General features: G+C 48.3%; 1 protein-coding gene across 2 annotated transcripts in view; it reads right to left on the bottom strand.

Moving 5' to 3' along the window:
• MCC (MCC regulator of WNT signaling pathway) overlaps positions 1 to 12,367 on the bottom strand; it is a 315,415-nt gene extending 303,048 nt beyond the window's left edge. The window contains exon 1 of one of the 2 annotated variants that reach the window (XM_040421630.1): positions 12,175 to 12,367. In XM_040421630.1, the coding sequence (XP_040277564.1) occupies positions 12,175 to 12,308 (134 nt within the window). In that variant the 5' untranslated portion in view covers positions 12,309 to 12,367. The remainder of the gene's footprint in view (positions 1 to 12,174) is intronic. The other variant, XM_040421633.1, reaches the window with a different exon arrangement.
• Between the last annotated feature and the right edge of the window lie 4,693 nt (positions 12,368 to 17,060).

Below are 17,060 nucleotides of genomic sequence, written 5' to 3'. Positions count from 1 at the left end.
TCTGAAATTGGGACCTTGATTACGACTTCCATCTTTAAAAGGTCTTGTACACCCTGCCAGATCATTTCCTGATCGGTCAGAGACCTGAGGCTGGACACAATGAACCTGCTTGGGGGGGCTGAAGAGAATTCTATTCGGTAACCAGACTTTACAATCTCCCGAGCCCAGGGGTTCGGGGAAATGAATTACCAAGATTACAGAAAATTCTTCAGTCTCCTCCCTACTCTGGCATCATTGTTTATCGCTGGGCTTGCTGTGGGAAGTAGGGAGAAAGCTCCTTCCTTTGCCCCCCTTTGGGGTAGCTCCAGCATCCTTATTTTCCCTTTCCTCTATATGATCTATCCTAGCCCGAGGAAGAACAAAAGGGATATTTGCTCCTGTAAGGTCTGTCCTCAGGAAAACCCTTTTTCTTGTCTGAGGCTTTTTCTAAGATCTTATCCAGTATGGGCCCGAAAACATACTCCCCTGAAAATGGAATGGAGCACAGCTTCATTTTAGAAGTCTTGTCCCCCGACCAACCTTCATCCGCCAAGAAAGCCGTGGCAAGGGAATAGAATTCAAGATCTCCTCTCTAGGGGTCTTATCCCTAATATGATTTTCAAGCTCGTTTAGCCAAAGAAACATGGATCTAGCAACAGATGTTGCAGCGATATTTGATTTAAGGTTCAACATCGCTGCTTCCCATGATTTGTGTAACAGACTCTCCCGTAACTGGGATGCGTCTTCAAAAGGTAATGCTGTCTTCTTACTGACCTTTGCCACTTGCACGTCTATCTTAGGTATCTCATCGAATATTCTGTTGGATCAAAGAATAGACGATTTTTTTAAGTCTTGGACACACCCAGATGTTTTTCGGGGTCCGACCATTCCTCCAAAATCATGTCTCTTATGTTTTTATTAATGGGGAATACATGTGTTTTTTTTAACCCTTAGTCCCCCAAACATTTCTTCCTGGATGGAATGGGTTTTTTGCACCTCTTCCACCCCCATAGTGGTCCTCACTGCCTTTAATAAATCTGGCATTTCATCTACAGCTAAATAGAACCTTTCTATCGCCCTCAGAGAACTCAGTCTCTGAAGTAATGTCCTCCTCCTACCAATGCCTGGAAGAAAAGGCATCCTCCCCCATGTCCTCAGAGTCTGAGGATGAGGGTGAAATTAATTTTTGTCATTGGGGGGGGGGGAGAAGACCCTTAGGAATTGTAGATAAGTTAAATCCTCCTTGTCTCTCTTATTCCTGTATCATGGCTCTGAAATCATCCATTAGTGAGGGTTGTTCCTCACGAATAATACTCGCAATACAGTCCTTGCATAATTTTTGGGGAAAATTATCTGGAAGCTGCTTGAAGCATGATATACACTTTGACGGCTTTTTTGGTTTTTTTCTGCGCCTCCTTGGAAACCTAAGAGATGAGAACAGACCAAATCAGGAGGGGGTCTACACATATATACGTAGATGTAAATATATATAGTTAAGCCTCCCAAAAAAACACGCAACATGTGTATTGACAAGAGGAGAGGGGGATCAAGATGACTTCCTGACCAGACATAGCGCACTCAACACAGTGGACATGAATAATTTCTCCCCACAGGGCAACTTATGGAGAGGGGCGCCAGGACATCTCCTGGTGATCGTGGCTCTGGACCCGACATGCTAACACAATGAATTGCTGCGACTGGCTTCTGCACCTTCATGTGCTCTGCCGCTTATGCCAGTCAGGACGGCAAACGCCGCTCCAGTCACTTCCTCCGGAAGTGATGAGATTTCAAAGCGCCGAACGCGCTGGGCGCGCAAACCTGACTTAACCCACCAGGGGTAAGGCGGGAGATGTCGCCCCGGGAGCAGGCTCCAGATCAACGAGTGAGCCCTCCCGATCCTCCCCATGCCCAGTGTTAGTACTAGACCGCGGGAGAGCAGGGGGACACCATGATCCAAATATGGTGTAGCGGTAAGCGTCTTTATCTCCCTGAACAGGGAGACCTTTCTCCGCCCTGTCCTCTGTAGGGACAGGAAACACTGGTGTTGGTGGTGGGACGGGGGGGGGATTTAAACCTCTGTTCCTGCCCCTACAGAGGTCAATCTCTCCTCGTGTGCCGTCGTGGTGATGATATGGAAACTGCTCATTTCAAATGAGCGGACAGCATTAAAATAATTTATAATGCTGTGTACCTACTGAATTATACTGACCCAACGCTGTCAGTATAGTTCAGTATAAACAAGGCCATGCAGAGACGCACAGCATTATAAATGATTAAAATGCCGTGCGCACCTGCAAAACAAGCAGTGTCTATAAGGGGAAATCCTGCTCACACACAGAGCGTGATTTCCGCACGGGAAACACTGAAATCAGCCTAAAGGCTCATGCACACGAACGTATTTTCTTTCCGTGTCCATTCAGTTTTTTTTGTGGACCGTATACGGAACCATTCATTTCAACGGGTCCACAAAAAAAAAAAAACTGTAGTTACTCTGTGTGCATTCCATTTCCGTGTGTCTGTTCTGCAAAATAGAACTTCTCCTATTATTGTAATTACGGACAAGGATAGGACTGTTCTATTAGGGGCCAGCTGTTCCGTTCCACAAAATACGGAATGCACACGGACGTCAGTTTTTTTGCAGATCCGTTTTTTTTGTAGACAGCAAAATACATACGGTCGTGTGCATGAGTGCATGCAGTATATGCCCCTTAATAAATCTGCAGCATCTTTTGCTGTCTATGCCAGAAACTGAAACCTGCCCCAGCCAGGACCTGGCCTAGATTTTCATTATCATTTATGCCAGTTTTCTAGTAAAAGAAAATGAAGGCTTCTGTCACATCTCCAGCACAGAGCAGCCTGCTGGATCCTCACTGACTGCAACGAGGTCCAGTGGTTATTCAGCCAATTTCCGCCATAAATGCCGAGTTTCGGCCAGACAAAAACTGTTGCATGCAACGATTTTTTGTCCAGCGACAGCCGGCATTTGCGGCAGATCTCCTAAACAGATATGTGAACACAGGCTAGGGAAGCTGTACAGCAGCAATACACATGGGGGCATATTTACTAAGACCGGCTTTTTACGCCAGTTAGGGCTGCAGCTATTGACTATTTTTGTAAGAGTATTCTATCGATTAATCCAACGATTAATTGAGTACTCTAATAACAAAAAACTAATTAAAAGAATGTTTTTCTTTATAAAAACTCATCAGCCCCCACCCCCCGTGCCACCAGCTTTGCTCCCAGTGCCATCAGCTTCCCTTCCCAGTGCCATCAGCTGTCCCCTATCAGCTTCCCCCAGTGCCACCAGCTTGCTCCCCAGTGCCACCAGCAATCGAGTAATAGTTTCAGCCCTAACGCCAGTCTTAGTTTCCCCCTCTAAAGTGACCGGGCTTCCTGGCAGCCCCATGGAGAGCCAGGTTCGTCACCGGAACTCCTGAAAATGCCTTTGGCCTGTGCGATTTAGCGCAGGGAAAAGGAGAGCATCGGAGCATGAACTGCTCCGATGCTTGTCAGGGGGGCTGCCTGGGTGAAAATGGAGGTATGTCCGGGTTCAGCTCTGAACTTGGACAACTCCCTTAAACAGCTCTGGATAAAAAAAATTGTATAATAAAAAACTAAAGCATACCCAAAAGGGTAAGAAACATGAGCCTTGTGTCAGCATCATGCACGCCAATATCAGGGATAGTGAGAAACATCAAGGAGAGGAAGGATTATAATAATAGTAGCGAGGCCGAATTCATTTAAATAAAGCACATTGTACGTTTCTGTGCAGCATGGTCTGCGGTCATCGGATTCTTGCAGGAGACAAGATTTGCTGTAATACTGGAGGTACCCTTTAGGTGCTCTCACCATATGGACTAATGTATGTGAACAGCACAGTGTGCTGTCTGCATTTTTTGCAGCCCCATTGAAATGAATGGGTCTGTATCTAACCTGCAAAAAATTCAGATCGGATGCGGACCAAAAATATGGTTGTGTGAATGGGGCCTTATTATTATTATTTTTTATTTTATGAAAACCATTGCCAGGAAGCTGAAGAACTGGCCCTCCTGCATTCACTAGGACCACACCGTGGGGTCATCAGGATACTGGAGAACAACTACCAACTCGATATCCCTTCAGACATACAGTCCATCTCCACAGGCAGATGAATAGCCTGTAAATCTATCAGTGCTCGTCTTTCTTGCCTCCATGTGTAACAATAGTCATGTGTCTTTCGCACATACGATTTATTATTCATGCAATTGTTAGACTTTTTGGGAATATTTGGGAATAATAGCCAATATTCCTATTAACCAATTGCATTTAGGCCTCTTTCAGACGGGCGTTGCGGGAAAATGTGCGGGTGCGTTGCGGGAACAAGCGCGATTTTTCCGCGCGAGTGCAAAACATTGTAATGCATTTTGCACTCGCGTGAGAAAAATCGCGCATGTTTGGTACCCAAACCTGAACTTCTTCACAGAAGTTCGGGCTTGGGATCGGGGTTGTGTAGATTGTATTATTTTCCCTTATAACATGGTTATAAGGGAAAATAATAGCATTCTGAATACAGAATGCATAGTAAAATAGCGCTGGAGGGGTTAAAAAGATAAAACAACATTTTAACTCACCTAATCCACTTGCTCGCGCTGCCGGCATCTCGTCTGTCTCCTTCTTTGCTGAACAGGACCTGTGGTGAGCATTCATTCCAGGAACAGGACCTGTGTTGACGTCACTCCGGTTATCACATGACCCATCACCATGGTGATGGATCATGTGATGGATCATGTGATGGATCATGTGATGGATCATGTGATGGCCGGAGTGACGTCACCACAGGTCCAGCAAAGAAGGAGACAGAAGCGATGCCGGGCTGCGCGATCAAGTGGATTAAGGCGAGTTAAATTTTTTTTTTTTTTTTCAACCACGCTATTTTACTATGCATTCTATATTCAGAATGCTATTATTTTTCCTTATAACCATGTTATAAGGGAAAATAATAATGATCGGGTCTCCATCCCGATCGTCTCCTAGCAACCGTGCGTGAAAATCGCACCACATCCGCACTTGCTTGCGATTTTCACACAACCCCATTCACTTCTATGGGGCATGCGTTGCGTGAAAAACGCAGAATATAGAGCATGCTGCGATTTTCACGCAACGCACAAGTGATGCGTGAAAATCACCGCTCATGTGAACAGCCCCATATAAATGAATGGGTCGGTATTTAGTGCGGGTGCAATGCGATCAACTCACGCATCGCATCCGCGCGGAATACTCGCCCGTGTGAAAGAGGCCTTAAGGCAGAAGTTGGAGGAAAAAAAAAGTGTATGGAGTGTCCGCAGGAGCTGCCCACAGCAACTAAGCAGTTGGACTGGTGATCTACAACCTGTGGGTCTCCAGCTATTGAAAAACAACAACTCCTATCATACCCTGATAGCTGGAGCGCATGATGGAAAGTGTAGTTTTGCAACAGCTGAACAGCCACAAGTTGGGAACATTGGGTTAGATAAAGGTAGGGGGCTCACTCTGTCTCCTGATTGCCCACCTCCCCACATCATTAGGGGGTGCCAAGCAGTTATAATGGCATTATAGTTAAGTAAAGACAGTTTAAAATAAATAAATAAAAAAATGGCATAATTGGTAGCCAGATTTTATATTCACCACTGGACCACAATGACTATAATGGGATCTGTCCATTTCGGCCAGACAAAAGTTAGACTACTGGATCAGGTAGTGCAGATGTGAACATAGCATTAAACCACTCACTGCATTTTTTTTAAAAATGGGTGGGAAAGCGAGTGTCGTTAGCTAAGTCACTGGTATTCACTCCAAATTTACACATACATTTTTGCCATATGCCAGTCTTGATCCCCAGTGCACTGGAGAAAGATGCCTCTTAATAAATTATGCGCATCTCTGGCACTGCGTGCTGCAGTTTCTGACTGAAGTTATAGTAAATCTGGTGGGCCGCATTAGGACCTGCCCCATCATAAGCTCCTCCCCTTTCTCAACACTTTAGAAAAGTGCCAAAAAGCTCAAGAAGACGCAACTTAGGCACGAATATGGTGTACGCAATAATTTTCTACTTTTTACAGCATAAACGCATTGCTAAATGCTCACTGGGTGTTATTCTTTCATTTTCTTCACAAGCGTGAAAAATGCATCAGAAACTGATGACATCCACACGGAAAATACACTTCTCAGACGTGCAGAAAACAATGAGGCAAACTGAAGGTTTTTCACTGGCAGAAATCAGACCAGTTCCGTATCGCTTGCGTGAAAAAGGTCTAAGTGATATGTAGGGCTGCAGCTATGGATTATTTTAGTAATCAAGTATTCTATCAATTAATCGAGTACTCGATTAATCAGCTCCCCCCATGCCATCAGCCCCCCCCTCAGTGTCACCAGTCCTCTATGCCATCAGCATCCCCCATGCCATCAATCCTCTGTGCCATCAGCTGCCCCCATGCCATCAGTCCTCTGTGCCATTAGCCCCCCCAGTGCCATCAGCTCCGCCAAGCCTTCAGTGCCATCAGCCCCCCAGTACCATCAGCTCTCTGTGCCATCAGCTCCCCCCATGCCAGCAGTCCTCTATGCCATCACCCACCATGCCATCAGTACTCTTTGCCGTCACCCACCATGCCATCAGTACTCTTTGCCGTCACCCCCCCCATGCCAGCAGTCCTCCGTGTCCTCAGCTCCTAGCCATCAGTTTAACACTTACCTCTCCTGTAGGGGCGCCCCACCACATCTCGTCCATCTTCTTCTCCACGCGCTGCATTGTCGTCCTGACGACACGCAGCATCAGGTCTTAGTGCGGGCTTACGTGCACTATGTCCTGGCTATGTGTCAGGAGGACAGTGCAGGTAGGTGACCACGGAGCGGTGAATAATAGCAAGCGCTTCACTCACGCTCTATGGTCACATGGCACGAACGATTCCTCTATGCAAAAAATTTGCATAGAGGATTTTTTTGCGTCAAATTACTCGATTCAATCTGCTTAGTGAAAAATGATTCTGCATACAAGTCGAATCCATTTTGTCTGCGAATGCGATCAGTGTTTCCATTTTTTTTTCATCCAGCCATTTCTCATCCGTTTTTCTTGCATTAGAAAAAATGAATACACAGCGTCTCCTAGCAACCATCAGCGAAAATGGACCGTACACAGATGTTGCCCGTGTGCTGTCAGTGTTTTTTCACTGACTCAACTTGAATGGACCAGTCCTGCGTGAAAACCAGAGGAAGATAGAACATGCTGCGATTTTTCCTGACCCGACAGATGGTCAGTGAAGAACAATGCTTATGTGCATGTACCCAGTGAAATCAATGGGTCCGTGTTCAGTCTGGATGCTGTCCGCTGTAAAAATGGACCCGTGTGAAATTAGCTTTCGCAAAAAATCAGAGTGTAAAAAAATGCGCTGAGGATTTTAAAATTTATAGCAGGTTCAACCTGGCCAGCCAGACAACCTATCCCCTATCTCAGTGGTGCCCAACCATTTTTTGTCTGAGGGCCGCACTAGACATGGTATAAATTTTGCAGGCCAGAACCAGGTAGCTTTGCCATAAAGAAATGCAAACACTGAGGGGGCACATGTGAGCATTACTAAAATACATAATACGTAGGCCTTCAAATCTGCGTTGGAGGCTGCATTTAGAGCCTCTGTTGTAGATTCTGTCGAAAGACCAGACAAAAAAGTATTGTATGCAGCACTTTTGTGTCCGGTAAAAAGGATCCCGAACGGAAACTGATCGGATCCCATCATAGTTGGTGGAGTCTGTTCAGCTTTTTTCATGTGGGGTGATAGGAGGAGGGGGGAGCAGGGTCACTAGTGGGGTGACAGGAGGAGGGGGGAGCAGGGTCACTAGTGGGGTGACAGGAGGAGGGGGGAGCAGGGTCACTAGTGGGGTGACAGGAGGAGGGGGGAGCAGGGTCACTAGTGGGGTGACAGGAGGAGGGGGGAGCAGGGCCACTAGTGGGGTGACAGGAGGAGGGGGGGAGCAGGGCCACTAGTGGGGTGACAGGAGGAGGGGGAAGCAGGGTCACTAGTGGGGTGACAGGAGGAGGGGGAAGCAGGGTCACTAGTGGGGTGACAGGAGGAGGGGGGAGCAGGGTCACTAGTGGGGTGACAGGAGGAGGGGCGAGCAGGGTCACTAGTCGGGTGACAGGAGGAGGGGGGAGCAGGGTCACTAGTGGGGTGACAGGAGGTGGGGGGAGCAGGGTCACTAGTGGGGTGACGGGAGGGGGGGAAGCAGGGTCACTAGTGGGGTGATATGAGAAGGGGGGGAAAGCAGGGTCACTGGGGACCAGTCAAATGAGTTCACGCTCCTTACCTCTCCTGCGGCCCTGTCATGTTGCCCAAGGTCCTCGAGCAGCGTGCTCCACTCTCCCACGGGAGTCGGCCCTTCCTCCTTCCAGCTCCCGCGGGCTTTCCCTGCCTGACCCGACTTGTATTGCTCTGGCGTGCTTATACCAACCAATAACAAAGCTCCTTGCTGTATGGAGCTTTGTGATTGGTTATTTCAGGCACAGGCAGCATCGCTGCGCTGCCTATGCCGTTCACATCGCTCACTGTGCTAATGAATGTGGGGGAAAAGTCTAAGGCGTATTGGTACGCCTTAGACTTATTCCAGGGAGTCGCACAGGCTGCATGACACAGCTTCGCTGGCCGAATTCGGCGGGCGGGCCGTAGGTTGGGTATCACTACCCTATCTGATAACCTTGGATCCAACCTCAGGGGCCCCTGTTCTCAATTTAAATGAAGTGCTGGAGATAGTGTTGTCATGGGACAACCCCTTTAATGGCATATCCTATGAATATGCCATTAATGTCTATAATGGGAATACCCCTTTAAAAACACTACTCGATGAAGACTGCTCCTTTAGGGGATATGGATGCCATAGAGCAGGGTCTTCCAGAACAGAGAACTACATACCACATTGGTGCAGAATATTAGTAAAGCGAGCGCAGGGCAGGAGTTCACATAGTGCATCACTGCTCCTGCCTTACATAGCGGGGTAGAGGCAGGAGCGGCGATGTTCAGTGTGGCCCAGGGGTATCCCTACTCCTATACACAGCAGTGGACAAGTGTACGGATTGTAAAGCACGAAATGCACCTGAACTTCAGGTGTGTATTTCACTAGGAAAAGTAAAGAAAAAATTAAATACTGTATTTTCAGCACGTTTACAATAGTTTTTAATAAAGTGTAGCTGAAGGTTTAGATACACTTTAAGACCACCCCACGTACAGCTATCTCTGTATACAGACTTAGGGCTGTTTCACACGAGCGAGTCCATTGCGGGAATCGCGCTCCGTGTGCGAGTGTGATCCTCCGCTCTGGACTTGCAGGAGCGCACGGCATCATCATGATTTATAATGCTATGTGCCTCTGCTTGACCTTATTTCTACAGAATCATACTGACAGCTTTATGTCACTGGTTCTGTAGAGAAAAGGCCATGGCGTTATAAATCATGATAATGCCGTGCGCTCTTGCAAGTCCAGACCGGAGGATCACACTCACACACGGAGCGCGATTCCCGCAATGGACTCGCTCGTGTGAAACAGCCCTTAGGGTCCATTCACACGTCCGCACTTTGGGTCTGGATCCGTTCTGCAATTATGTGGAACGGGTGCTGACTGCATCCGCATTTCCGGTCCGCGGCTCAGCAAAAAAAAAAAAAAATAGAACATGTCCTATTCTTGTTAGCAGCTGTGGACAATAGGCATTTCTATTGGGTTGCCGGCCCGGTGTTTTGCAGATCCCCAAAACACTGCGGACGTGTGAATGGACCCTTAGGGGACATTCATACAGCTGATTTTTGGTGCGGTCAGCCCTGCTGATTATTATTACCAAAAATCCGCTAGCGGCTGCGTCATTTCTGCCTCCCATTTATTTGAAAAGGAGGAAGAGCCGAGGATCGCGACAAGTCCTTTTTCGGTGCAGCGATCAATGAAAAACTACTGAAGTGTGAACAAAAACATTAAAATCAATGGGAATGTGTGCTGTCCGTGGAAAATACAGATAGCACGGGTCAGTAAAACATGGAAATGTGAACAAGGTTGAAGCATTTGGTCAGTGTTTGGCTGAATGCACATGGCTGTGGAACACGGCCGTGAGCGGTCCGTGGTATCCCGGCCTGGCATCCTGCTGACAGCAGGAGCGCACGGCGTCATTGGTTGCTATGTCGCCGTGCTTTATGCCGCCGCTGCTGTACAGTAATACACTCGTATAGATCTATACGAGTGTATTACTGTAGTGCAGCGGCGACATGAAGCGTACGGCGTCATAGCAACCAATGACACCGTGCGCTCCTGCTCTCAGCAGGATGCCAGGCCGGGATACCACGAACCGCTCACAGCCGCGTTCCACGGTCGTGTACATTCGGCCTTTGATCAGTGATTGTGAGACAGAACCAGGAATGGAGGCTACACAGAGATAAGGTAGAGTGGAAGGATCTGCACCTCAACTGTGTTCATGACCCGTAAATATTTTGGGCTCACAATCGCTGATGGAAATCACTGACCAAATGGGAACGAGGACTGAGACGTGCGTCTCTGCGTCCCAGTGGTAGGACCCCCACTGATCTCATAGTTATCCCCTATCCTGTGGATAGGGGTTAAACTTGTACCCACCAGAAAACCTCCTACTTGTGGTCAGTGAAAAATGGACCAAACACAGGTACCATCTGTGTTGTGTCAGTGATTTTTCACGGACCTATAGACTTCAATAGGAGTGTTTGGTCCGCATCATGGACAAAAGTAGTGAGTGTTTCCATGATTTTTTTCTCAGAGGTCAGTTGTAGTGTTGAGCGAACTTGTGTTTCAGGTTTGGCGTACAAGGCTCGGGTTATCTAAGAATTCCATTATGGATTCCACTACCACAGATCATAACTTACAGTCCATGGTAGCGGAATCCATAACGGAATTCTTAGATAACCCGAACCTGTAAACACAAGTTCGCTCATCCCTAGTCAGTTGTGCTGTAAATTACACCAGCAGATTATCTGACAGATTTCTGACCAATCATTGGACAGGTGGCCATTTACACCGACAGATCTTCTGTCATACACACCAATTACGGATTGGACAGAAATTGGGCAGATTATCTGTTGTAATACAGCCCTAAAGAAAAAAACACTGATCTGTGAACAGACACATTAAAATCAATGGGTAAGTGCGATGTCCACATTTTCTGAAAAATCACTAAACAAACACTGACTGTGTGAAAGTGGCCTACGTCAAAAGGATTAATATCAGCCATGAACTCAGCGAAAACGGGGCCCACAACACCAGTGTGAACAGTACCTTATGTCACAGGATGTTCCACGCGCCAGTTATGCGGATGTACTTATAGCAGCTTATAGAAGTACGGGTTTTGAAATCTGCAGCGTCAATTGTTAGTTGCAACGCAATGGTGAGATCAGGGCAAAAGCGCAACAAAACGGCGAGTAACAGAGAAATCCGAAAACCCACGGCTGTGTGCAGGTAGCCTGGAACCTGAGGACCCCGCTATAGTCAATGGGCCCATCAGGGACTACTGCTGACCAAATGACAGATCAGGAGGGGGAGGGGCATTTCATCTGGGCAGAAAATACACTGGAGATGTGACCCTCTCCCAATACACACGTCTCAAAACTCAGCACCCTCTACCTGCAGCAGCTGTCAGTGCCCCTGCCCGGGCAGCACTGCTGGGACATGGTCAGTGCCCCCTGTCCCATCTGCCAGGTAAATTATCCTCCTGCACCAGGAGCAGCTGGCAGAACTGCTGGGACATGTGCTATGTAGTTCAGGGAATGGTCAGTGCCCCCTGTCCCATCTACCAGGTAAGTTATCCTCCTGCACCAGGAGCAGCTGGCAGAACTGCTGGGACATGTGCTATGTAGTTCAGGGAATGGTCAGTGCCCCCTGTCCCATCTACCAGGTAAGTTATCCTCCTGCACCAGGAGCAGCTGGCAGAACTGCTGGGACATGTGCTATGTAGCTCAGGGAATGGTCAGTGCCCATCTGCCAGGTAAGTTACCATCCTCCTATACTGCTGAGCAGCTGGCACATGTGCTCTGTAGCCCAGGGACGGTCAGTGCCCCTTGTAGACTGTGTGGCCCCAGGGCCCTCTGGAGGGTGCACAGCCCGGCCTCCGCACTCCCAGGGATCAGTACCCCCCCTGCAGCCAACTATCCGGCAGTAAGTTGCGGGGAAGTTGCCCGTCCGTCATACCTGCTGATATAACCGTCGCCGTCCCCGTCACAGGTCTGGAACAGGCGCCTCATCCTCTCCTCCTCGCCGGTGCTGGACGTGTCGCTGCTGCCGCTGCAGCTGCTGCTCCCGGTTACCTCCACAGCAGCCGCCATAGTGCACGGCTGGGCGTCCAGAGACTGCCCACTGCTGGATGTGGAACAGCCCGGAGCCAGCTGCGGACACATCCACCGGTTCCCCGCCCAGCGCTCCTCTCTCTCGGGGGCTGCTCCCGCCTCGGTCCCCTCCCACAGCCTCCTGGATTCCCTGAGCTCTCCCACTGAGGAGAATGGTTTCTGGCTGGGGGAGAAGTTCATGGCGGTACCTGAGGTCAGGACGCCAGCCTGTCAGCCCCGCGTCCGTCTGCAGAATACGGAGCCGACGAGCCGGGATTCTCTTCTGTCAGCGTGTCTGACGCTGGGAAAGCTGGGTGTCTGACAACTGCCGGCCCTCATATGAGCTGTGGGTTGTCAGCAGCCTTTGTACATTGCTGCATGATTAGGGTGCGTTGCGTTCACACAACCATATGTATTTTGTCCTGTGCAAAACGCGGATCCGCAAATAATACGGATGCCGGCCGTGCGCATTCCGTATTTTGCGGAACGAAATTGCTGGCCCCTAATAGAACAGTCCTATCCTTGTCCGTAATGCGGACAATAATAGGACGTGTTCTATTTTTTTTCAGAACGGACATGCGGAATGCACAAGGAGTACCTTCAGTTTTTTTGTTTTTTTTTGTGGACCCATTGAAATGAATGGTTCAACATACTGTAAAAAAACACGGAACGGACACAGAAAGAACATACGTTTGTGTGCATGAGGCATAACAATGGCCATTCTAACGTGTTTTTTGCGGGGTGTGAAACAGACATAGGGAGGTGTAAAGCGCATAGTGTGCTGTAGGGTATTTTTGCAGACCTACAGAAATGAATGGGTCCGTGTATGATCCCTACAGTTGTGTGAATGGGGCCTTAGGCTCCATTCACATGTCCGTATAATGGGTCCGCATCCATTCCGCAAATTGTGGAACGGGTGCGGACCCATTCATTCTCTATGGGGACGGAATGGATGCGGAGAGCACCCTATGTGCTCTCCACATCCGCATTTCCGGTGCGCGCCCCCGAACTTCCGGTCCGCAGCTCCAGAAAAAAATAGAACATATCCTAGCGGACAAGAATAGGCATTTCTATGGGGGTGGCGGCCTGATGTATACACTACGGACGTCTGAATGGAGCCTTAGGGTACTTTCATACTAGCGTTATTCTTTTCCGGTATTGAGTTCCGTCCTAGGGGCTCAATACCGGAAAAGAACTGATCAGTTTTATCCCCATGCATTCTGAATGGAGAGCAATCTGTTCAGGATGCATCAGGATTAGAGATGAGCGAACTTCTGTTTTAAGTTCGGCGTCTAAAGTTCGGCTTCCGGTTAGCGGAGGATCCCGATATGGATTCCGAATTCCGTTGTGGTCCGTGGTAGCGGAATCAATAATGGCCATTATTGATTCCGCTACCACGGACCACAACGGAATTCGGAATCCATATCGGGATCCTCCGCTAACCGGAAGCCGAACTTTAGACGCCGAACTTAAAACAGAAGTTCGCTCATCTCTAATCAGGATTTTTTCAGTTCAGTCTCTTTGACTTTTCAGGACGGAGATAATACCGCAGCATGCTGCGGTTTTATCTCCGGCCAAAAAGACTGAACACATTCATTTACATTGAAGTGTATTAGTGCCGGATCCGGCATTAAGTGTTCCGGCAAAACGGATCCGGCATGCAACATTTTTTTTTATACCGGATCCGTTTTTCTGGATGACACAGGAGAGACGGATCCGGCATTTCAATGCATTTGTCAGACGAATCCGGATCCGTCTGACAAATGCCATCAGTTTGCGTCCGGAACTGCCTGCCGGAATCCTCTGCCGCAAGTGTGAAAGTATTAGGGTCCATTCACACGTCCGCAAAATGGGTCTGCATCCATTCCACAATTTTGAGGAAAGGGTGCAGACCCATTCATTTTCACTGGGGTCGGAATGTGCTGTCCGCATTTGCGGATCCACATCCGCATTTGCGGGCTTCTGTCACCCCCCAAACACCAATTTTCAGTTTTTGACTTAATATATTTGCTAATGTACGCAGATTCCATATATACCCCTCTTACCTCGGGCTGTGCTGTAATTTCAGTAAAAATCGTATTTTTGTGATATGTAAATTTCTTCACTACCAGCAAGTTGGGCGGACTTGCTGGTAGCCGCTGCATCCTCTGTCTGAAAAAACGCCCCCTTCTCCACTTGACAGGGCCAGCGAGCGCTCTCATCCTCCAGCTATCCCTGCCTGCAGCCCAAATCCCGCGCCTGCGCCGTACCAGTCCTCATTCGGTGCAGGCGCTCTGAGAGGACGCTCGCTTGGCCGCTCCTTCCTCAGTGCGCCTGTGCCGATGACGTCAGCCCTACACCAGGAAAAGAAGACTCTCTTCCGGGTGTAGGGCTGACGTCATCGGCGCACTGAGGAAGGAGTGGCCAAGCGAGCGTCCTCTCAGAGCGCCTGCACCGAATGAGGACTGGTACGGCGCAGGCGCGGGATTTGAGCTGCAGGCAGGGCCAGCTGGAGGATGAGAGCGCTCGCTGGCCCTGTCAAGTGGAGAGGGGGGCGTTTTTTCAGACAGAGGAAACTTGCTGTTTTTGGTGATGTTCACATGGGGTAGATACGCAGTGGATTTTCTGTCCAGATTTAGTGGTTGGAAAGTCTGCAGTGTAGCAGCAAAGTGATGAATGAGATTTTACCAAATTTTAATTCACATTGTGTGAGGGAAAAGTCTGCATGGACATTGACCTGTGGTGCAGATTTTTAATCCACAGCATGGCAATATACTTGGTGGATTTCACCCTTTGCAATGCATAGGGTGAAACCTTCAGCGAACCTGGGGCTCAATTTATGACAAGGCCACCTGCTGCATTTTTTTCCACCCAATTTATATCTGGTCTGATTTCATGATATTGATGACATGTCCTCAGTATCAGATAGGCACGAGGGCGACTGCTGGCAACCCCTGTCGATCACCGGTTTGAAGAGGCCGCAGAGCTTGTGTGATTGCTGCGTCCTCTTCAGTATTTACATGTATGCCGCCATCTGATGATGGGTCATCAATATCATAAAACTGGAGAACTCGCATGTGGATGTGAGTACAGAACATTAGATCTGCGATCACATAGTAACTGACTGTATCATAAATCACTATGATGCAGTCAGTTCAGGAGAGCCGCAGTCGGTCCAGGAGATGTGGTCGTCATGGTTGTGTGAATCAGCCCTAAGGCTGTTTTCACACAGTAAGGCCTCATGCACACGGCCGTTGTTTGGGTCCGCATCCGAGCCGCCGTTTTTGCGGCTCAGATGCGGACCCATTCACTTCAATGGGGCCGCAAAAGATGCGTTGCTCCGTTCCGTGGCCCTGCAAAAAAAAAAAAATAGAACATGTATTATTCTTGTAAGTTTTGCCGACAAGAATAGACATTTCTACAATGGGCCGCCCGTTCCATTGCGCAAATTGCAGAAGGCACACGGGCGGCTTCCGTTTTTTGAGGACCGCAAACTACGGAACGGTCGTGTGCATGAGGCCTCTTGCACACGAACATTGTGTGCCCGTTCTGTGCATTGGGGTTCCCAATTTACAGGCAACATCCATGCAGCCACCGGGACGGATCGAGACCCATTCAACTTGAATGGGTCCGTAATCCGTCCGCACCGTAAAAAAATACAACATTCGAGTGAATGGGTCTGCATCCGTTATGCGAGGAGCACACAGCCGGTGCCCGCATATTGGGGACCCGCTGTATGCGGGCCTCAATACGGCCACGGGCAGGCAACAGCCGTGTGCATGAAAAAAGTCAGTTAGAAATGGCACTGCGGCAGGACCACATAAAATCCTTAACAAAAACTGCAAGTAACACATGCAATTTTTTTTTGTGTTATATATTTTTTTTACTGAAATTAGTGCAGAATTTCTGTTTCACAGTCCACACCAGTGTGGAGGTAGCCTTAGGGCTCATGCACACGACCATATGTATTTTGCGGTCCACAAAAAAAAATGGATGACATCCGTGTGACGTCCATGTTACATCAATTTTTTATTTTTTTTGCGGATTCATTGTAACAATGCCTGCCCTTGTCTGCAAAACAGAAGAATAGGACATGTTCTATTTTTTTGCGGAGCGGACATATGGATACGGAATGCACACTGAGTCATTTCCATCTTTTTTGCAGCCCCAATGAAATGAATGGTTTCGCATATGGGCCACAACAAAAACGGAAAGGACACAGACAAAATATACGTTCGGGTGCATAAGAACGATACTTGGGCCAGTTATCGGGGATGAGTGTTTGTAGAAAGGCTTGATAATCGGCTTGTGTAAAGATGCCCGTTATCGCGTCTTGGCACCTAAAATCATTGTTTCTGGAAATCAGATTATCCTATATAAACAGCGATGATATTTTATCCCCAACCATTGCAGGGAAATGTAGTCTAATATGGTGCCCAGAGATATAAATGGGAATCCATGTGAAACAAACCAGATACTGAGAGTTGTCTTTTTAATAAGCATTTCTTAAGTGGAATTTGTGATCTGGGAAATGTACACGTTGCTTGTTTTATGATATTGTGCGTGCCAGTCTTCTTCAGGCAGTCAGAATCTAAAGTAGAATGTTAGAGCTCGCACACCCAGGACTCACACGACAGCTGCTGAAGTCCTGGAGCAGTGGTCATGCCAACTCAATGGTGGGTGCAGCTTGGTCCATAACTATGTCGAGCATTCCACACTGTCCACTGCCCCGCTTCATCACAGTGAGGGTTAAAGTGGTTGTCTCATCTGAGA

Source organism: Bufo bufo, chromosome 2 (genome assembly GCF_905171765.1).
Source record: "Bufo bufo chromosome 2, aBufBuf1.1, whole genome shotgun sequence".
Taxonomy (NCBI): Eukaryota; Metazoa; Chordata; class Amphibia; order Anura; family Bufonidae; genus Bufo; species Bufo bufo.
This window is presented reverse-complemented; position numbering and strand designations above follow the sequence as displayed.